This window comes from Solanum lycopersicum, chromosome 9 (assembly GCF_036512215.1).
Source record: "Solanum lycopersicum chromosome 9, SLM_r2.1".
Classification (NCBI taxonomy): domain Eukaryota; kingdom Viridiplantae; phylum Streptophyta; class Magnoliopsida; order Solanales; family Solanaceae; genus Solanum; species Solanum lycopersicum.
In genome coordinates, this window is record NC_090808.1 from 3,417,888 (window position 1) to 3,440,877 (window position 22,990).

At 33.3% G+C, this 22,990-nt stretch overlaps 4 protein-coding genes across 5 annotated transcripts; all 4 read right to left on the reverse strand.

Annotated features, from left to right (window-relative positions):
* Nucleotides 1–1,003: 1,003 nt before the first annotated feature.
* LOC101262038 (uncharacterized) lies at nucleotides 1,004–6,669 on the reverse strand. Its single transcript, XM_004246492.5, has 5 exons — nucleotides 6,345–6,669; nucleotides 4,604–4,863; nucleotides 4,311–4,522; nucleotides 3,354–3,618; nucleotides 1,004–1,502 (listed from the first exon to the last, which is right to left on the reverse strand). The coding sequence occupies exons 1-5, from the start codon at nucleotides 6,427–6,429 to the stop codon at nucleotides 1,212–1,214; spliced, it is 1,113 nt and encodes a 370-aa protein (XP_004246540.1). The 5' UTR covers nucleotides 6,430–6,669; the 3' UTR covers nucleotides 1,004–1,211.
* Nucleotides 6,670–7,107: 438 nt separating this feature from the next.
* On the reverse strand, nucleotides 7,108–11,711 carry LOC101261148 (uncharacterized). 2 transcript variants are annotated; one of them, XM_004246489.5, is made up of 5 exons: nucleotides 11,442–11,711; nucleotides 9,319–9,581; nucleotides 8,470–8,681; nucleotides 7,877–8,144; nucleotides 7,108–7,533 (listed from the first exon to the last, which is right to left on the reverse strand). In XM_004246489.5, the coding sequence occupies exons 1-5, from the start codon at nucleotides 11,533–11,535 to the stop codon at nucleotides 7,228–7,230; spliced, it is 1,143 nt and encodes a 380-aa protein (XP_004246537.2). In that variant the 5' UTR covers nucleotides 11,536–11,711; the 3' UTR covers nucleotides 7,108–7,227. The 2 variants fall into 2 exon arrangements, with proteins under 2 accessions (XP_004246537.2, XP_025888579.2); XM_026032794.2 differs by having other exon boundaries at nucleotides 9,315–9,581; nucleotides 11,442–11,628.
* A 411-nt stretch (nucleotides 11,712–12,122) lies between these two features.
* On the reverse strand, nucleotides 12,123–15,201 carry LOC101260854 (uncharacterized). The gene is made up of 5 exons (XM_004246488.5): nucleotides 14,892–15,201; nucleotides 13,746–14,008; nucleotides 13,402–13,613; nucleotides 13,029–13,293; nucleotides 12,123–12,751 (listed from the first exon to the last, which is right to left on the reverse strand). Exons 1-5 carry the CDS (start codon nucleotides 14,974–14,976, stop codon nucleotides 12,446–12,448), a joined length of 1,131 nt encoding a protein of 376 aa, XP_004246536.1. The 5' UTR covers nucleotides 14,977–15,201; the 3' UTR covers nucleotides 12,123–12,445.
* A 3,806-nt stretch (nucleotides 15,202–19,007) lies between these two features.
* LOC101261737 (alpha/beta-Hydrolases superfamily protein) lies at nucleotides 19,008–21,812 on the reverse strand. Its single transcript, NM_001324460.1, has 4 exons — nucleotides 21,316–21,812; nucleotides 20,400–20,611; nucleotides 19,868–20,135; nucleotides 19,008–19,514 (listed from the first exon to the last, which is right to left on the reverse strand). Exons 1-4 carry the CDS (start codon nucleotides 21,574–21,576, stop codon nucleotides 19,209–19,211), a joined length of 1,047 nt encoding a protein of 348 aa, NP_001311389.1. The 5' UTR covers nucleotides 21,577–21,812; the 3' UTR covers nucleotides 19,008–19,208.
* Between the last annotated feature and the right edge of the window lie 1,178 nt (nucleotides 21,813–22,990).

Sequence of the window (22,990 nt, forward strand, 5' to 3'; positions counted from 1 at the left end):
AATGTCGTAATGGTGTGAGAGCGTTATAATTACTAGTTATTACGTAGTATACGTCTCGAAAGATCTAAGGTTCGACGTTGAAATTTTTTAATTTTTAAGTTATAACAGAACGGAGCGATATTCAACAATGTAACAACTTATTAAATCCTTCCAAAAATGTTAAAGCCTTAATTATGAATATTGTTGAAAAATCCTTTAGTATACAAACATACAAATGTGTTATAAATCATTAATTACAATTTACAATCCCTTTTGAGAGGAAAAAAAATTCATAAACATAACAAGGGTATAATTGAGAACAAATTACAAAAAAAATGTAAAAAATAATAACTCAACCGGTTCACCGATTTTTACAAAGGTAACATTCTATGCAAATTACTTTAATGTCCCTTCTTTTGTAATTATGTGAAATCGATGTGCTTCACCATTGGTTAGAGATATCGTATTCAAGCTTTATGAATAAAAAGATCTTTAAAGATCAGTAATTTCCCATAAGCGTACATGATACGAAATCAATCAGTAGTTTCTGTATATATGCTAAATATTGCACCCTAGAAAATCTTGTGCTTTACCATGGAAGGTATGGTGGGATGAATGATATCTTTTCCATGTGATTTCGAATTTGAGTCTGGTGAAAAAAAAAAAATTTAATAAAAAGTTTTTTTAAATATTTTTTCTCAAGATATAAATCCATAATATAACAATATTTAACTAACTTTTTTTTTAATGATAAACAAACTTGAGTTAGTATTAAGTCAAGAAACAATTACTATCGTAGCTAGGCAATACTTTCTTTTTAATTTTCGCTCCGAAATTAAAGTCCGACTATTTCAGTTTCCTGCGTAGAGGGCCCATTTGGGAAATGGCTCCCTACCAAATGGCTCAAGTCGAAATCATGTCGAACATAACACTTGATTGATGTGCTTGGTTACGATACAATTTTGCATCGTTACTATCAAGTATAACTTTCGACATAATGGTAAGTGCTTGATACACGCTACCGTTTAAAAGGAAAAAAAATGTTTAAATATCACTATCCTTAATTACAAACAAAAGAATTTGTAATACAAAATATTTCTCTCAGAGTCAAAACTCTTTGACATCAAAATATGAAACTTAACGATCGACAAAAACCAGAGATATGTAGACAACTTAAAACACATCACGACGTGCAAGATGAAACCTTGCGCGTAGCTATAAAAATGGTGAGTTTACGCGGTTAAAAGAGTCTTGAAGATTTTCTCTCCAATTCCATCAATCATTGGAATCAAATGACCAGCACCTGGAATTTCATGATATTGGATCCATGGTAATTGCTGTGAAATGTACCTTTGTAGTGTGACGGGCGAGAGCCTATCCTCATCGCCTTGCCATAAGTGAACGGAACCTTCATTGTTAGGGAACGGGTTCTCAAGATCCATTGGATCGAATTCCCATGTTCCGAATCCAATCATTAAGTCGCGGTGGAGGGATTCATATTCTCCTTGTTGTCTTACCTGTGCCTGAAAGGAGAGTTGAGTAATAGAAACAGTGAGCTCAAACAGCACAAGAAAATCCAAAACTTTAGGAAACGAAACACCAATTAAGTTATCTGTTTTCGATACAAACTTATCGGACAAAGGCATTAAGCCTAGTCAAACAATTGCTTCCCTTGAAAGCACGGTCTACACAACGAGAAGCAAGCGTGAGAACATGACTAGATGCAATGAGCAACTTTGCACATCGATCAAAATTTCTTAGCCTGTGGAGTTTAATCTTACTATTTACAAAAGCGGCATAAGCTCACTGATATCTGCCTCTACAAATGAAGGCTTCAAAATGTTGATGCTTAAAAGCTATGTTATACGCAAAAGGGCGTTTCTCTCGGAATGAAGTGTCAATATCATTCCTCTGCATGACTCTCTTGGTACGCAAAGAGTCATCCTAAGACCCATTGTCCTATACACCACATCAACATACACAACAAAAGTTTTCTCCGTAAAACTGGTATTTAGGCGAACTTGCATGCACCTTGACTATTTCATTTGGCACTGGATACCTCCTATCAAGTTCAACACGAAGTAGTGGTAACCTGACAACTAAGGCTTTGATTTTCTTTTTTGTTAGCACTGATAGGTTTTGAAGCCTAGTCTCCCATGCTTCTTCTTCTCCATAAACAACAAGCTTATTAGGCCCCATTTTTGTTAAAGGCCTCGTAACTTAATAGTAACACTTCGAGGTCTCAACAAATGTGGGTCCTCTCAAGAACCCCACCGGACATCTTTAGCCAGAAACACATTACTCGCTCCGTTTCAATTTGTTTGTTTCACTTTCCCTTTTAGTCCATTTTTTTAAAAAAAGGTTTATTACCTTTTTTTGCAATCTTTTAATTCCAACTTACTACGTGGCTTGTCTAAGACTACACGATTAAAGGATATTTTTGTAAATTTTATATATCTTTAGTTTAAGACGGTTAATAAATACATGTATAATGCATTGGTAGAAGATAACAAGCATCCATAGATTAGTCGAAGTGCACAATATTATCCGAGCAGCATTATCAAGAAAAAGAAAAGAAACTTTAACCATTATCCCTTGCTATGTCTATTTGTTGAATGCCGATCAATCCTTATCATTGGAAGTACTATGATTGACCCCAATGTATTTTTACATATCAATGACTTTTGATACTCGGATACAAATACATATTCCTTTTTAAAAAAAAATTGGTAACATGTATTTCTCACATACCTAAGGGTTGTAGATTAGCCAACTTGTGCGTGAACAGATCTTGATTCAGCTTCTATAAGCACAAACTTGCTACATTTTGTTGAGCATGAATTTGTCATATTTACTCTTGTAAGCTTCGATTGCACTAATCCCAAACAGGAGGTTCTTATTGTAGGTCTAAAAATATAAAATTAGCATTTCCAAGTGATTCAATAGACCGCACGATATACTCCAAAGCATAGGCGAACTCTTATAACACACTTACAAGAATGCCAATCATCAATTTGTTAGCCTTTTGTTTGTCTCTCTCAGTCTCCCTCAGTTACACCCACCCCACCCACCCTGACTCTACGGTTGATAGTAGAAAGTTATGTTGGTCTATTAACGGTTGATTCCAGAACTTGATTCTGGATTGAAGAAAATAGGAGAAACTAGACATTATCATATCTACACTAAGCTAAAACTTGAGATGGGTAAATATTTTTCCGTAGCGAAGTTTGAGGTGGTTTCCAAGCTCATGTAATATGCAGCCAGGCTCAAGCACAACTCGAATAATTTCCAACCCAAATTTATAAATGTAGCTGTAATACCATCCTCCTAACATCTTCATTTAACAAATTGATATTAAAGGAAAGAGCTCTTACACGATAGTCTTGGCTCGAACTTTGCTTGGAAACTAGCTCTAGGTCCTTCGAAGAGAAAATTGCAGGGTTGCGACCTGCAGCACTGCATGAAGGAAAGAACTTCTGAGTGTTCCACCAATAGGTGAGCCACGGAAGGTAATGAGCAACACGAAGAGTCCATTTGTCTTGAGGAAGTCGAAGGTTGAATGCTTCTTGGGACATATTAGCAGGAAACCTAGGCCACCAATAGTTGACAACTGGTGCAATAAGAGCAGCACCTGCCAACCTATTTCAAGTAACGAACGTTATTCTTGAATCTTGATATTCATTTCAAATAACTTAATAAAACAAATAAACAATCATATAACAAAAATTCTTATGTTTGTGCTCCTGAAAATAGGAATTGAGATTCCTCTATAGAGTCTGCTTTTCCAGAAAAAATTTCAAGCTTTTCTTCCACAAATTACTGAACCTACACAAATTCCATACGAACATGGCAGAGCTAGGGCCCTTCGCGGAAAGTTATACTGTATTTTCAAGGTCAAGGTTAATTTTTTAGAGTTAATGGTCAAAAACACATCCAAACAATGACTTTTTCGCGAGTTTCATACCTCAACTACCCATTGTTCTCTTTACCTATCTAAATTGTCATTCCCTTAGTATTAAGACACACTTCGATGTTGTGTTGGCCAAATATTCCTTCTCAATCAACAACAAGCACATGTAGGCAAAACATCGAGGTATGTTTTGATATAATTGAGTGGTAATTGAGGTATGAAACTCGCGAAAACGTGATAATTTAGGTATGTTCTTTCACCATTAACTCTATTCTTTTGTGTATAAATAATAGATGTCACTGGCTTCTTCGTGTGTTTACTTTTTTATATTGTAAGGGCCTTTAGTAAAGAAAACTTGGTTCAGCCATTGTATATGAGGTATAACGCTCTACTAATGTACATGTAATAAAAATGAGATTACCTGTGAGGAATGTATCTGAGACAGGTCCAAACAGCCTGTCCCCCCATTGAAAATCCCATAACATAGAATTTCGATCCTAGACCTAATTGATCAGCAAGCTCCTGTATGTCAAAAGCTAAGCTCTTGACTGTTCGTTTTGGATTAGGATCACTTTCTCCATAACCAGGTCTGTCAAAGGAAACAATGTACACTCCTAAACTTTCGATGACATCCTGCAAGAAAAACAAAAATTATGTCCAAAATACATAGTTGGTCCATAAAAGAATACGAACAAGAGAACCAAGTGACGTTACTTGAGAGAGGATGTTAATTGGAACATCATGCCTACAACCATCGTACCCATGGATATATACAATCTTATATTTTGCATTATCTCTAAGTACACCAGTCTCCTTGTAAGCCAAGTGTCTTCCATCACTAAGTTTGATTCTAGGTGCAGTGACGGGAGGGCCATCTGGGGATCCACAGGTCTTAGGGGGAGGTGGTCGTGTTGCTTGATAACCCCACGCTAATAACCCAATCAAAACAACCAGAAGAATTTTCGCAAATGCCCCTGAAATGATATCATTTGAGTTACAAGATAATTGAGAATTTAAACAATTTGGAAAGACAAAAAGACGAGAAATAGTATTCAAGCATCTTAAAAAAACTTTTTTAAAAAAAGGACAATGTTTAGAGAAACATTTGCACAATCAAGCAACTTAAATTAAGTTAAACTAAAATCTTCGGTTTTGAGAACATACGGAATATATCCAGTTTCAAGATTTATGAAGAGCATCTAATAATACAAGAATTTTCTTTGAATTTTGAATAGAAGCATTTGCAAACTCAAAATATTTGGTTCTAAGTAAACAACCATTATAATTTATATTTGCAGTTTCTAACTAAAATGATACTAACACGGGCATTCAAATGTAAGAAAAAAAGCAAAAAACTTTCCACCAAATGTAACAAAGTCTGTTTTTGGTGTCCCAACCCAGTGTCTAGTACCCACATTGGGACCTGACTAAATCCATATTCGTGTCGGAAAGTCCCACATTGGAGGATAAAATGATCCGTTACAATAGAGGCTCCCTACCTCATATCAAACCCGACACCTTTGGTTAGAAAAGTTATTAACTTTACAGAACAAAGATTCAGTTCATCACTATACTTTCTACATGCCTCAACAAACTCATTCTGATGTGAGAAAAGAGTACCAAAAGCATAACCAAGTTTTGTTTTTGATTAACCGAATGTCCGTCCAATACCTACATTGGGAGCGACTAATTCTAGATTCATCCTGGAAAGTCCCACATTGGGGATAAAAGCTCCCTAACAAAGGGAGACTCCTAGCCAGGCTTGAACCAAACACCACTAGTTAAGAAAGTTATCAACTTTACAAAATAAAGATTCAGTTCTTCACTAAATTCACTACATGCTCCAACAAACTCATTGAAGTGTGAGAAAAACTTTCAAAATCACAATCAATATCAAAAACTCCCCACCAAATGCAACAAAGTTATCAACTTTTGTTTTTGGTTTCTCAAACTCGGTGTCCGGTACCCGCATTGAAACCCGACTAAATCCAAATTTTGCATTGGAAATCCCACCTTAGGGATAAAATACTCCCAAACAAAGGAAACTCTTTACCTAATTTGAACCCGAGACCTCTAATTAAGAAAGTTATCAACTTTATATAATAAAGATTCAATTCACTATATTTTCCATATGCCCCAACAAACACATCAAATGTGAGAAAATATCAAAATCAAAACTTTCCACCAAATATTAATATTTTTGTTTTTGGTTTCCCAATCAACTGTCCGATACCTGTATTGAAACCCGATTAAATCCAGATTCACATTGGTAAAATCCCTCCTTAGTGTAAATTATCCTCTAACAAAGGCAACTCCTACCTCAGCTCGAACCTGAGACCTCTAGTTAAAGAAACTAACTAACTTTACATACTAAATTCAGTTTTTTCACTATATTTTCAACATATGATAAAATAAAACTGGAAATTTATACCAAAAATAAAAAAAGAAAACTCACCAGAAGGAAAAGGAATAGAACTTTTTTGCTTAGCTTTACGAGTATGAGCCCTAGCTGAAGCTGCTGAAATCTTCTTGGTTGCCATTTTTTTTTTTTTTTTGCTGAATCAAGTTCTTGATTTTGAAATTACAAATTTTGTATTCACACTGTAGATTTACAAAAATTATACAAAAATGAAGATTGAAGAGATCTGAGTCTCATCTCACTGATTTAATAATTGTTCGAAATCTTTTTTAGCATATGATCTATCATTTGGCAATTTTCTTTCTTCCTTTATTTTTTACCCTTATATTTTATTTTTAAAAAAATGACTCTCAAAACAATAAATAATTTCTTTTTAATATATAGTAATATTTTTCAAATATTAACCGTATTTGTGTATTTCTCAACTAATTTCATAAGATATCTATTAGCGACTACTTCAGACCCGGGGCGGAGCTAGCTTATTGCTAGGAGGTTTGAACCTCTTTCAGCGAAAAATTATATTATTTATACATGATTTAGATTTATATAATAGATGTCGAACCCCATTCGATTACTTCGTGTATTTATTTTTTCCAAATTTTAAAACGCTTACTGAAAATCTTGACACCGCGTATACTTTCAAAGTCCTTATTAAATATTAACTAGTTTGTTCAATGACAAGAGTCATAGAATCCAATATTACACAATGTTATTGATATCAAAAAAACAATGTTAATCGAACTCTTCAAAAATGTAAAATATTTGGAAGATCCGACTTACATGCAAGTATATAACAATATTTTTGAAGAGTCCCAACGACTTACGTGGGATATAATTATCAACAAAATATTCAAATTTGTTCAATGACAAAAAATGATCGTTGAATCCAATACTAAAACCAATAGCCCCTTTTTAGCTTTTACATAACAAAAGGCTCTCCAAGTAAAAATGTCTTCATAACTTTATCTCCCATTCCTTCAGCCCATGGAAACATATGACCTCCACCTTTCATTTCATGATAGTGAATCCATGGTAGTTTCTTCGTGATGAATCGTTGTAGAATGACTGGTACATGCCCGTCTTCATCGCCTTGCCAGATGTGAACGGACCCTTCCCCGTTATGGAATGGGTTTTCTAGTTCCATCGGATCAAATTCCCATGTCCCGAAACCTATCATTAGGTCGCGATGGATGGACTCGTACTCCCCTTGCTGTCTTACCAAGTCCTAAAGAAAAACAGAACAGAACTCAGAGTTAAGTACTTGTTAGTTGCTAGTATTCATAATGCAAGCACAAGATTTAGGAGAGTTAACTCAAACAATTTGCTAATCAAAATCAACACATATGATTGTGGAATTAAGTTATACACAATTCTATTAGCGTAATTTAACTAGTTATAACAAGTTATGACTCTATCCTACAGTCGATAATGATGCAGAAAACGTACTTGTAACACTATTTGTCCTTATTTTTTCATTTACGTATATAAGGATTGATGTTGAAGCATGGTGTTTATCCAAATTTGCAAAATGAAATGTGGATATGTGAAGAAGACAGACGAGTGCTCACCCGATATTTACTCTGATATGAATCAAAGATAGGCATAAGAACTCTGTCTTGTTCTAAAAGAATATCCTCGCTGCCCGTTGCAACGCTGGAAGAAGGAAATAATTTTTGAGTGTTCCACCAGTAAGTCAGCCATGGAAAATAGTGTGCGATGCGAAGCGTCCATTGATCCTGCACAAGCTGTTCGTAGTACGCTTGTTTAGTCAAGTTTGCAGGAAAACTACCCCACCAGTAGTTAGTTACGGGTGTTAGAAGAATTGCTCCAGCCAATCTGTTACACATTTCAAATGTCACTAGTTAAGATGGAAACCTATGTGCACCCGAGAAGGTCACCTAAAAGATAACTACGACAAATTAACGTAAACTGATAATGTAAAAGTCATTAGCATCGTCAGTGTCTATAAGTTAAATCCAAAGAACTAAACTACTTTCACTGAAGATTCAATTTATACTAAGAGGAACAATCAAGCCAATTCATAAAATGACTTCTTCTCATCTGCTTAAGAATTGGTAGATCAAAGGTACTCGTATTTATGCTGGTGGGACGTAACAGGTACATAGTTAAAATAGTCGAGGTGCGAGCAAACTAAAAGTACCTGTGAGGAATATACTTGAGAAGGCCCCAAACAGCTTGTCCACCCATAGAAAATCCGATAACATAAAACTTAGATCCTAATTCCAATTGATCAGCTAATTCCTCTATATCAAGAGCTAAAGTCTTTGGCGTTCTTTTTGGATGAGGATCACTTTCACCATAACCAGGTCTATCAATTGACACAATATATATTCCCAAACTTTGCATAAGCTCCTGCAACCACAAAGAAAATTTCATTAATTGCAACCACAAATATACTCGAGCAGACGGTAAGTGTCCCTCCATCCTTAATCAAGTTCCAGATCCGAGCTCTAGAAATAAAGTCGCTGTTGTCAGGAGCCTTAACCCTCAAAGTGGGACTTCCCAATGTGAATTCGGATTAGTCATGCTCCAAATCGGATGTTGGACACCAGGTGGGAAACTAAAAAGAATACTAAAAACAACACTTATAAGTACCACTCAATCGTTAACCACAGATCTAAGGTTCAAGCTCTGAAAATGTAGTTGCATTGGGTCAGGAGCCTTAAAACTAGGACTTCTGGACACGAATACATAATAATTGGGCTCCAACAGATTCCAGACTCCGGATGAGAAACCAAGATGAACACTAAAACAACCTTCGAAAGTATCTCTTAATCCTTGACTAGAATCACGACAATCTTGGGATTTGAACTCTGGAAATAGAGTAATCATTGGTCGGAGAAGCCTTAAAAATGAAACCTCCCAACACAAATTCAAATTAGTCGGACCTCAAAACAAATATCGGACACAAACAAAACGAAGGAGAAACTAAAAGCTATTCTAAGGGAGGGGGCGGGGGGATGAACAAGTAAAGATGAAACATACATACAGGAGAAGTAGTTGTGAGCAAAGCAACATCATGTCTGACACAATCAAAGCCATGGATGAAAACAAATTTGTGTTTTGCTTGGTCTCTAGGAACACCATTTTCTTTATATGCCAAATATCTCCCATCAGAAAGCTTCACTCTTGGTGCTGTAATTAGAGGTCCATTTGATGAACCACAAATCTTCGGTGGTGGAGGCATAATTGCCCTATAAATCAGTGCCAATATCACTATTCCAAAAAGGGCTATCATATTTCTCATCATTCCTGAAAATGGAAAGATTTCAAGAAAACAAGAACAGAAATCAAGAAACGTTTTTTGATGAACAAGAACCTTCCCTTAGGAAACATCAAAAATAAAAACAAATATGCCAAGTAAACATGCACCCGCAAATAAACAAAAAATTTAATAAACTTATGTCATATAAAATAATTTATGTATTTGTATAGCATAAGCTTGTTCAACTGCTATTTAATAAAAAGGGAAAACTGAGCAAAGAACTAGTAAATTTTGTTTGCTGAATATTTATAGTATTGAAACTTCTATTTTGAATTTTTACACCAACACAATAACTTTGTGTTGCTTTACTATTCTTGATATGCATGTTTTCTTTTCTATAAGTCCCATTAGTTCAATGAGCTTTAAAGATATTAAACGTAATGCTCCAGGCGTGTTTTTCTACCTAAATTTCCGCATTGATACCCAACAAAATGCAAATTTGCACTGGAAAATTCTACATTGGGGATAAAATGCTCTCTAAACAACGGCTGCCCTAATCAAAAATCAAAACTTCCCACCAAATGCAACAAAGTTATCAACTTCTGTTTTTGGTTTCCCAAACCAGTATCATCTGACTTGACTAAATCCGGATTTGTGCTGGGAAGAAGTCTTACATTGGGGGATAAAATGCTCCCTCTAACAAGGACGACTCGTTACCCCGGCTCGAACCCGACACATTTGGTTAAGAAAGTTATCAATTCACATAACAAACTCATCCAAATGTGAGAAAAACTATCAAAATCATAAGCAAAATAAAAACTTCCCACCAAATCTAACAAAGTTATCAACTTTTGTTTTTGGTTTCTCAACCCGGTGTACGGTACCTGCATTGAGATCCAACCCACCTAAATGCAGAAATTCCTACATCGAGTGAAAAAAATAATCTTTAACAATGACAACTCCTTACTCTGGCTCAAGCCCGACACCTCTAGTTAAGAAAGTTATCAACTTCTATTTCTCAACCTAGTGTCCGGTGCCTGCATTGAGACCCAACCCACCTAAATCAAGAAAGTCCTACATTGAGTGAAAAAATACTATTTAACAATGGCAACTCCTTACTCCAGCTCAAACCCAAGACCTCTAGTTAAAAAAGTTATCAACTTTTGTTTTTGGTTTCTCAACCAAGTGACTGAAACCCGAATTAGGACTCAACCCAACTAAATCCATATTCACGCCAAGAAATCCCACATTAGAGCTAAGATATTTCCTAACAAAGGCAACTTCCTACCTCAGCTCAAATCTGATACGTCTAGCTAAGAAAGTAATCAACTTTTGTTTTTGGTTTCTCAACCAAGTATTTGAAACCCGAATTAGGACCCAACCCAACTAAACCCATATTCGGGCCAAGAAATCCCACATTAGAGCTAACATACTCCCTAACAAAAGGAAACTTCCTATCTCAGCTCAAATCCGAGACGTCTACTTAAAAAAGTAATCAACTTTTATTTTTGGTTTCTCAACCAAGTGTCCGAAATCCGAATTAGGACCCAACCCAACTAAACCCACATTCGTGCCAAGAAATCCCACATTAGAGCTAATACACTCCCTAACCAAGACAACTCTCTACCTTAGCTCAAACCCGACATCTCTAATTAAACAAAGTTATCAACTTTTGCTTTTGGTCTCAACCAAGTGTCCGATACCCGTATTAGAATCCAACCCAACTAAACCCATATTCGCGCCAAGAAATCCCACATCAGAGCTATAACAAAGACATATCTGAACCTCAGCTCAAACCCGAGACTTCTAATTAAACAAAGTTATCAACTTTACATAATAAAAATTCAATTCTTCACAATATTTTCAACATATGATAAAATAAAATTGAAAAAATATGAAAAACCCACCAAAAGGAAGAGGAAAAGAAGTCTTTTGCTTAGCTTTACGAGTATGAGCCCTAGCTGAAGCTGCTGAAATTTTCCTTGTTGACCCACCTGCCATTTTTTTTTCAGCTGTAGCAAATTCTTGATTTTGAAATTACAAATTCTGTAATTTACACTCTAAAATTTTACAAAAAGGAACACTGAGTAGATCTGTGTCTCAGCTCATCTACTTTTATTTATTTATTTATTTTTGACATATGATGACCCCACCCAATTTTTATTACTATCACCAATTTTGTGTATTAATCCCAACGATATTATTAATATTTGGTATTGTTACACGAGAAGATTTGGACATGTAATTTTTAGTTATTTTTATTTTATTTTTATTAGTGATTATTTTTTATTTTTTTATTTTTTTTGGTAATAAGTATTAGTTTTTGTCTGAAAATTTCATAGGTTCTATAGTGATGTGATGTTGTATATTGTTATCATAAGTTTAGATTTTATTTAGCTATTATAAATAAAAAGTTTGCAAAATAAATAATTTAATAGTTTTGTTTATCCAAAAAAAGAAATGTATTTGTTAATTAAATTAATAGAAAAATAAAAAAAAACATAAATATGTAGTTTTTACAAGGTGAAGTTATAGACACTAGTATTTAAAAACAATGGGACAAAGATAAAGCCACAAAACATCAATCCTCACAAAATAAACCATTGAAAATAGTCAATAAGAATAACATTCTTTTATTACAAAAATGACTAGTCGTTTACATCAATCAAACTCTCTAAAAGATATCGTCACACTCATCACACCATCTAAAAAACGTACTACTTTTGTATAATTCGACGTGCACCTGTCAGCATGTTTGAAGAGCCAGAATAGCATAGCTATGAAAAATGATGTGCATAGTGTAATGCGACAAACTAGTTGTATGAAAGGTATACTCAAAGTACAATCGATGTATTAAAAATGATATGCATAGTAGTGTAACGCGACAAAAACAACCTAGTGTATGAAACTCTCACGTCATGTTTTTCTCTCCGATCAGAAGAGCTTTCACGATTTTGTCTGCCATTCCATCAAGAACTGGAAACATATGACCAGCCCCCGCGATTTCATGATATTGAATCCATGGTTGTCGTTGAGCAATGTACCGTTGCAGAGTTACAGGGACGAGCTTGTCCTCGTCCCCTTGCCACAACTGTACTGAGCCTTCTTTGTTATGAAACGGATTTTCCAAATCCATAGGGTCAAATTCCCATGTCCCAAACCCAATCATAAGGTCGCGATAGAGTGACTCGTGTAGTCCTTGTTGTCTCACCTGAGCCTGAGGGTGCAAGAAATTTCGTTAAGAGTATATAAGATAAAAGATATATAGGTAAAAAGTAAGTTTATTGATCTATACACAGTAAGGGTGTTCAACTGACTACCTCCAATCAAAGCATGTAGACAAGTATCACAAACCTACATGGACGGGGTCAATGGTGATATATCATAGAGGCGATTGGCTTAGGTTCGTGAGCTTCATTGCACTTGTGTCAACGATATGAACGAGAAACAGCTAAATGTAACAAGAGGTATGATCTCAAGAGAAGAACACTTACATAAAGATCTCTGTTGGCGCGATACTTGGGCATTAGTTCTAGGTCCTGAGACGAAAGAGCACCGGGGTTGTAAGCAGCAGCACTACAAGCAGGGAAAAACTTCTGTGTGTTCCACGAGTATGTAAGCCACGGAAGGTAGTGAGCAACGCGAAGATTCCATATATCCTGAGGAAGCTGTTGGTTGAACGCTTCCTTGGACAAGTTCGCGGGGAAGTTAGGCCACCAGTAATTGGTAACAGGTGCTAGAAGAGCTGCTCCAGCCAATCTGTTACATATCACACAACCGAGCTTATACAAACCAGACACAACATTACAACACCGAGCTCATCTGAACTCAGTACTTTTAACGTGAAGCATAAATTTGAGTCCGTACCTGTGAGGAATATATTTGAGCAAGGTCCAAACAGCTTGTCCTCCCATCGAAAATCCAATGACGTAGAATTTGGACCCGAGCCCTAATTGATCAGCAAGTTCTTGTACATCAAACGCCAAGCTTTTTACTGTTCGTTTCGGATTAGGATCACTTTCTCCATAACCAGGTCTATCAATTGAAACAATGTATACTCCTAAGTTCTCAATAACCTCCTGGAAAAACAGCAATTTACTAACAAAAAAGTTATAAAAACGAACAAGGTAAAAAGTTCAGCTAGTCAACCAACTGAGCTACTAAGAAATAAAGATGGAGTTAAGATAATTAACGGATGAGAGGAGAGTTACCGGAGAGAGGCCAGTTGCAACAACAGCATCGTGTCTGTTAGAATCATATCCGTGGATGAACACAATCTTGTGTTTTGCTTGATCTCTTGGTATACCATGTTCTTTGTAAGCTAAGTATCGTCCATCGCTAAGTTTAACTCTAGGTGATGTAACAGGAGGGCCATCAGGGGCGCCACAAATTTTCGATGGAGGAGGCTGCATTGCTCGATAAGCATATGCCACGAACCCCACAAAGACGACTGCTACAATTTTCCCAAACATCCCTGAAATTTTACCGCTTGGAATGAAGTTTCAAAACAAAGAAAATAGAACACACTTGCTCTGCCTCAACAACTTGTATGCTCTGTTGCTCGGGCTCTTCAAAAATACAACCAGGTGTGTGTCGGTCCTCACAATAGCTATGCATTTTTAAGGATCTCATATAGCTGTAGCATCATTTTTGAAGAGTCCGACCAACATAATTTCATGACTTCAACAAGATTTCAAGCTAGCTCAAACAATTTCAACCACATTTTTAAAGAAGATTACAAGCTAGATATGCTAAATTCTAACTTAAGTATTTAGACGAGATCGTTACATACTTCACATGGGATCAGAACAAACATAGATCTTAGTATCGAGTCTCACAACCATACATTTTCAAAAAAGAAAAAAAATTCCACGTGCTCGACCCATAAAAAAAATTAGCTCCTGAGAGGCGTATTGAAGATATAATTAGGTAAACAAAAATGTACTCTATCTAAAACCTTTAACCTTTCAGAAGAAAATGGTCACACACTTCATGAACGGGAGCCACAACAATTATTCTGATTAAACTCTAACCTTTAATCGAAAATTAAAAATTCTGACTCCGCCTCTAACTCATTTTTTCAACCAAGACAAACCCAATATATCTCATATTATACATAAGAGCATTAATAACCAAACTATACAAATGTGAAGAATTTCAAATAAAAATCACAACTTTCTGAAATTCATTGTAAGTAAATGTCATTCTAATAGCTACAAACATATCATGAAATATTCTCTAAAACAAGTCGAGATCGACCATATGAATTCTTATTCTTTATTTACGCTCATATCATATCATCGTAAAAATAAATGTGTCCAATAGAAAAGAAATTAAAAATTTGAAAAATTGAGTACCTGAATGAAGTGGAATTGAACTCTTCATCTGTTTATTTTTTCTAGTATGAGACCTGGCTGATGCTGAAGAAATTTTTTTGCTCATTTTTTTTTCTTCTCTTAAAGAATTTAAAGGAAAAAAATGAAGAAATTTTCAATGGTCTATGTGGTAAGGTTATCAACTAATTATATAACATATGGTTTCAGAATTTCATTAAAAATGAATAAAGAATTTAAAAGTTCTTTTGTCAATATTCAATTAAGTGTTTGTTTTTATTCTCAACATGTGTGTTCCAATCGAATTGAATTGGCAATACAACTTTTTTAATTCTAAAAAGATTATTCACAATCGATATTTATGTTAATTACTGCATAAAAAATTAAAATGAAAATACATATTATCTAATCGTGGCTTAATAATATAAGAATTAGAATTGAGTGGTAAGTATTATTAATTCTTATCTGGACCTGAAGCCGCATTTGTTAAAAAATGTTTTACTTCTCACCATACGAGATTTTCATAAACGAATATGAGTTAGTAAGACCAGAATATGAATAAAAGACATATATCTTGCATTTATTGGCTCAATGGAAAATTTTTTAAAATAAATTTAAATTTAATCGAATCTTAATATATAAATATCGAAAATTGAATAAAAAATATATAAAAAACAAATAAGTAAAAGACACATGACGTGAGAAAGTACAACATGAAAAAGAATAAAAAAAAAGTTGTTTTCAAAGAGAAAAAAAGATACAAAGACTTTTGTTTCTCTCTTTTTTCTCATTTTGTCAATTATTTAACTTTAATATCACTCTTTTTTTCTCTATTTGTCAATAATTTAACTTTAATTTCCTACTTCTTTCTCATTTAGTCAATAATTTAAAATTTAATTTCTCTCTTCTTTCTCATTTTGTCAACAATTTAACTCTTAATGTGAATTTGAAGAAAAATAGATATTATTTAGTCAACTTTGGGCAGTTGAACAGTAATTATCAAAGATTAAAAAATTTCTACCTAATCACCATATTTTGACATTTTCATGTTTACATTAATTTATAAATGCAATTATTTGATTCGTTTTCAGCAGAAATATTTAGCCGATATTTGTTAGCTATCTTTTCTTGAATTTTCATTAAAAATATAAATATGATTTTTTACCTTTAATAAGCTGAAAGATATTGGGTTCGAATTTTTTGAGTTTAAAAATATTTATACGAATCTTTTTCTTTTAAATGACCTATACGTAATGTGAATTTGAATTAGCCAGGTCTTTAACACAAGTAACCGATATTAAGTGGCAAGCAAAACAAAATATATATATCACTGTCAAAGATTATGATAAAATGGATAGTATACCTTCACTCTTAGCTTGATTTTTAATGTCTGAGACCTAAGAATTGAAAAATCATGATAAATCGTATCAGCGGCGGAGGCAGAAATTTCTTAAAGGGTGTTCAAAAATAGCAACTTGTGATGTTAAGTATGTTTAAAATATGTTATTTAATTATTTCATATATTATTTTACTTGTGTATATGTAATTTTTTTCGACGAAAATATCCAATTGGTTATCCACTGAATCATACGTTAATATATATTCAAATTAGTTGAGTCCCAAAAAATCAAAGATATGTATAGACATTAGATAAAGATATTAAAAATAACACGATTGTATCTACCATTATTAAATTAATGAAAGAAATCAAAAATAATAATAAACCATACGTAACGTGATCGTAACGTATGAGATATTATATGAAATGTTGAGAACATTTCTTAGTTGTTTAGTAGAGTTTGAAAATCTTTTGAAATCCCTTTATTGAAAAATCTTTTGAAATTCCTTTATTGAAACATCTTTTGAAAATCCTTTTGTAACGATTAATTTAAATTTACATTAAGAAATTCTTTTTTGAGATAAAAAGTTTTCAGTCAAATAGAATTTTATTTTTAGATTTCGAATTTGAATTCTCTGATTAAGAATGAAAAAATACTTATTACCTTAACAAAAAGGTGGTTACATGAACTCTAGATATTAAAATACAGTCGGACCTTTTAATAACATTCATCTTCTATCAGACTACAACGATACTTCACTATAACGATCAAGTTTTATTTCAAATTCATTTTATATTATACCAGTCAAAAAAATATCTCAACAACCGACGTTGTTAATGGGCTTAAATTAGATATGAGAACTAGGGGTATGCACTATTTGGATTAAACAGAAAAAACAAACCAAATCAAATCGAATTCTAATTTAATTAATTTTTTGGATTCTTGGTTTGGTTTTGAATTTATAATTTACTTTATATATATATATATATATATATATATATCGAACCGAAAAATCGAATGCACACAACTATTTGGACTGGGCCTATATAAGGCAATTGGCCAAATGGGCTCATAAACATATGTAATTGGGCCGAACAAAAAGTTTTACAATTGCACCATGCATGATCAATCAAATAACTTTAACAAATAGCCACTTTTGGAATATAAATTAACCTGTGAGGAACATATTTGAGAGGGCATATCTAGACACCTTAATTTGATTTGAGTTAACACCGTAAAAACGCGTGATATTCCATGTAACTTATGTAAAATATCACGTCGGATTGTTTGTTTAGAAGGTCAACTCAAATCAAGTTAAAACGTTCTGACGTTCATTATAGCTCGAAACTAAATACTTATTAATTGAGGTCAAATTAAGATATATACATATACATACATATATATATATTTATTCTATGAATATAGTTAAATCAATAAATATCGGTTTCAGACATATTTTAAGATCTCAGACAAAATTCGAACTAGCAACTTCAAAGTGTATACTGAGGGTCAAGACCATCCAACCATAGAGTGAACTGTGTTAATTTTTTGTTTGATTTATATTTATATATATCTTCGATTTTATACTTTGATAATATTTTTTATTGAAGTATCGATGCTTCGACAAATCCGCATCCGCCTTTAGTAGTACCTCCGATATTTTTATATCCTGAGTTTGCCTCTACATCTAAAGTGTATCGATTTTTTAAGTTTCAAATTTAAACTATCAAGTTGTTAGTTTCCTATCTGAACTATCACCAACTATTTATCAAAATACATCTCAACTCTCAATTGTTCACTTTTAAAACCTAAAATATCTTTATCATTTAGGTAGGAAAAATAAAATCGAGGTGTGTTTTAATAAATGATTGATAATAATTTATATTAAAAAAATTTTCACATATGATATATAATAAATATATAAATATAAAACTCAAAAAAAATTGAATACTTGTGCTTTTCACTATAAAAAAAAAAGAAGAAGGTAAGATGAAATTATAATTACTCACATTATTTTTATATATGGTACCCCAATAATTGGATCTTTTCCAATGACCCTAGGTCACCTAATTCAATTGCTTTTAAAAATTGACCCTACACATATATAAATATTAAATAAATATCTTTTTACTTTAAAGTGATGATGTAAGCTCAATAATTTTTTTTGATGAATAAAAAAAAGAGATTATTTGTGCATTACATGTCTTGATGTATATTCAGAAACTTTATACATATAGTAGTTGTTATAATTGCTGTTCTTGCCCAATAATAAAGCAAAGCTCATTAAATATTATTAAGGCTAATACATTGCATTTTTAGGATAATATATCATAAGATTAACTTGGAAATTCAAGAACATGAAGTTATAAATATAGAACTTCATCAAATCTCAAGTCTTCAAGTAGTCCTAGGGCTTTGGTTTGATGGTAAGAGCGTAATATGAACAAGTTTAAATTACATCGCAAATTAAAGTGACTGAATTATCAACAAATTTTTAAGTTTGGTCAATGACAAGAGTCATGAATCCAATATTACACCATCATCTTGGCCCCTCAGCTATATTACCTGGCTAATGCCAACAGTACTTTTTACTCCGAGGGAAACGTATACAAGGATGTAACACCGTGACTTTCACATCGGAGATTCACATGCATAGCTGAGCCATCACAGTAGGATAAACCTGACTGCTCTGCTACCATTTTTCGGGAGTGCGGAATTCATCATAAGTTAAGATACATATATTGTAGCGTAAAATATATTTTATCATAAATTTCTTCTAATAATTGTTTTAATCTAATTATTTTTCTTCAAGGTTGTTTCGAGAACCTCCGTTGCTCGAACTCTTTAAAAATTCATAGTTTTAGAAGGACGATAAGTTTTAAGAGTTCGAGCGACATAGCTAAAATCAACTTAAGTAGAATTTAATTATTAACTACATATTCAAATTTGTTCAATGACAAAAATGATCATTGAATCCAATACTAAAAGCCCTTTATAGCTTTTACATAACAAAAGGCTCTCCAAGTAAAAATGTCTTCATAACTTTATCTCCCATTCCTTCAGCCCATGGAAACATATGACCTCCACCTTTCATTTCATGATAGTGAATCCATGGTAGTTTCTTCGCGATGAATCGTTGTAGAATGACTGGTACATGCCCGTCTTCATCGCCTTGCCAGATGTGAACGGACCCTTCCCCGTTAGGGAATGGATTTTCTAGTTCCATCGGATCAAACTCCCATGTCCCGAACCCTATCATTATGTCGCGATGGATGGACTCGTACTCCCCTTGCTGTCTTACCAAGTCCTAACCTCAAATTCAGAAAAACAAAACAGAACTCAGAGTTCGGAAATGTTAAAAGAACAGAATCCACACGTATCATTATGGAATCAAGTTATATACACTGACAGTGTAAATGAATTTTTCCACTATCTTTATATATGGCCATATCAAACTTGATACGAAGAGTTGTCTATTGTTGCCCGGTGATATAGAAACATCTATACTGACAATGCATATAACTTAAACTCTATCGTTGCTTAACCTAAAATATTGACATTCCATTACTCTGATTACACATAAATCTGTTCTTATTTTTCATACATTGTTAGATCCGCCACTAAAATAAGGACATGCTAAATAGCTAAACGAGTACTCACCCGATATTTACTCTGATACGAATCAAAGATAGGCATTAGAACTCTGTCTTGCTCGAACAGAATATCCTCACTGAACGTTGCAACGCTGGAAGAAGGAAACAATCTTTGAGTGTTCCACCAGTAAGTCAGCCATGGTAAGTAGTGTGCAATCCGCAACGTCCATTGATCCTGCACGAGCTGTTCGTAGTACGCTTGTTTAGTCAAGTTTGCTGGGAAACTACCCCACCAGTAGTTAGTCACTGGTGTTAGAAGAATTGCTCCAGCCAATCTGTTAACACATTTCAAATGTCACAAGTTAATATGAAGCTTGTACACACCTGAGAATCGAAGGTCACCTAAAAGATAACTACGATACATTAACACACACTAATACTATAAAAGTCATTTGCATCGTCAGTGTCTATAAGTTAAATCCAAAGAGCTTAAACGATATGCAAGATGACTTCTTTCTCATCTGTATCTATGCTGGTGGGAGGTAACGGGTACCTTGTTAAATAGTTGAGGTGCGAGGAAACTAACAACGATACGATACCTGTGAGGAATATACTTGAGAAGGCCCCAAACAGCTTGTCCACCCATAGAAAATCCTATAACATAAAATTTAGGTCCCAATTCCAATTGATCAACTAATTCTTCAATATCAAGAGCTAAGGTCTTTGGTGTTCTTTGTGGATGAGGATCACTTTCACCATAACCAGGTCTATCAATTGACACAATATAGATTCCCAAACTTTGCATAACCTCCTGCAACCATAAATAAAATTTCATTAATTACATCCACAAATACATTCGAGTGGTGGTAACTGGTAAATATTGCTACATCCTTAATCAGAAATCTTGTTCAAAATATTCGAGCTACAAAATGGGAGTTGGACACTTAGTGGGGACCAAAAAGAAAAGTAAAAACAATCAATTAGTCGAACTGCAAAATGAGTGTTGGATACTAAGTGATGGAACCAAAAAGGAATACTAAAAACAATCTTTTATAGTATTTCTTCCATTGTTAACCAGAGATCTAGGGTTCGAACTCTAGAAATAGAGTCGCGTTCAGTCAAGTCTTAAAAAGTGAGACTTCCATACATCATGAATTCGGATTAGTCTGAGGCTCCAACGAGTGTCTGACACCAGTTGAGAAACCAAAAAGAATACTTAAAACAACACCATCGTTAACCAGATATCTTAGACTCACGCTCTAAAAACGGAGTTGCACTTGTTGAAAAGCCATAAAAGCGAAACTTCCTAAAACACAAATTCAAATTAGTGAGACCCCAAACAACAAAAAATAAAAAAAGAATACTTATATAAAAGAATCCCCCTCATCTTGGGATTCGAGCTATGAAAATAAAGTCTATCTTTGTTCAAAAGCCTTAATACTAGTTAGACTTCAAAACGCAATAAAACAATTCAAAAAAGGGGATAAAAGGAAACAAAGTGAAGATGATACATACAGGAGAAATAGTTGTGAGCAAAGCAACATCATGTCTAACACAATCAAAGCCATGAATGAATACAAATTTGTGTTTTGCTTCATCTCTAGGAACACCATTTTCTTTATAAGCCAAATATCTCCCATCAGAAAGCTTAATTCTTGGTGCTGTAATTAAAGGTCCATTTGGTGAACCACAAATCTTTGGTGATGGTGGAATAATTGCCTTATAAATTAGTGCCAATATCACAATACCAAAAATTGCTATCATTTTTATCGTCATTCCCAAAAAAAATAAAAAATTGGAAAGATTTTCAAGAAAAGAAGAAAATCTTAACCAAAATACCCTTTAAAAATATTGATATTTAAGTTGAAAGAAGAAATCTTATCTAACTTTAAATAAAAAGTGGTTGAACAATTCAAGAACACAAAGTAAATATCCAATAAAAAAAATGAGAAGAGATATGAGGTTGATGGTCACAATTGAATTATTTGCTGCATAGTTTAGAGTAGTGATCTGCTATAATATCTCTACTTCCTCTATTATATATAAGTGTACTCGGGGTCAGAATTTTTAACAAGGGGTTCAAATATATAGAAATAAAATATGAAGTAGCCGAAAGGGATTTGATATATACTTTACATACATAAAAAATTTATTTCAACTAAGTATAAATAATATAATTTTCCATCGAAGAAAAATCTGATGAACTCCTTAATACAAGGTGGCTCCGCCCCTGGGTTCAAAACACATTAGAAGAAAAACAAATATGTCAAATAATTTATTTATTTCTTATTTGGCGTGTGATATCAACATTGAGATTTAACTAATTAAGATTCATATATTGCAAGACTCATTTCTAGGGACGATGTTTCAAGAAAGATCTTTTTTTTTTTTAATTTATGAAGGTTTGAATTTGAGACTTTTGATCAAGAATGGAAAGATTTTGATCATAACACCATGACCAGTGTTGGTAAAAAAAGAGTATATATATATATATATATATATATATATATATATATATATATATATATATAATCTTCATCTTAAATTGTTTGGTCTATTTGAACTTTGCAGGAATTTTTGAAAAATAAAAATTAATACTTTTGAATCTTATCGTTATAATTAAAAATATATCATATGTACTAAAGTATCTTTTAATATTATGATATTAAATATATCAAATATAAAATTAAAATTAAATAATTATAAAACAGGTAAAAGATAAAAGTTCTATTATTGAACATCAATTGTTGAGGTAGGTAAGCTTTAGATGGACCCTAACAAGAAATAAGGGAGGTCACTAGTAATCTTTAGCTTACGATAAAAATTTATTTGCACTTGATATTTTTTATATTAGTAATTTTTAGGTGACGATAAAAATTTAGTCGCACTTGATATTTTTTATATTAACGTAGGATAAATTAAATTTCAATTAACTATATTTTGTATGCCATGTCTCTTCTGGCAAACCTATGCTAATATGTAAACATCATCATTGCCAAAAATAGTTGAACACAAAGAGTAGGTGGAAAATCAACTTAAGTTAATATGATATTTTTAAGTAAGTTAATATGATATTTTTAAGTTCGTTCAATTCATATAAATAAGGTGTGTAGTTAATAAATTTTTAAGTTTATTCGATTTATGTAAACAAGATATTTTAAGGTGTGTATATAATTTTTTTTCCTAAAAT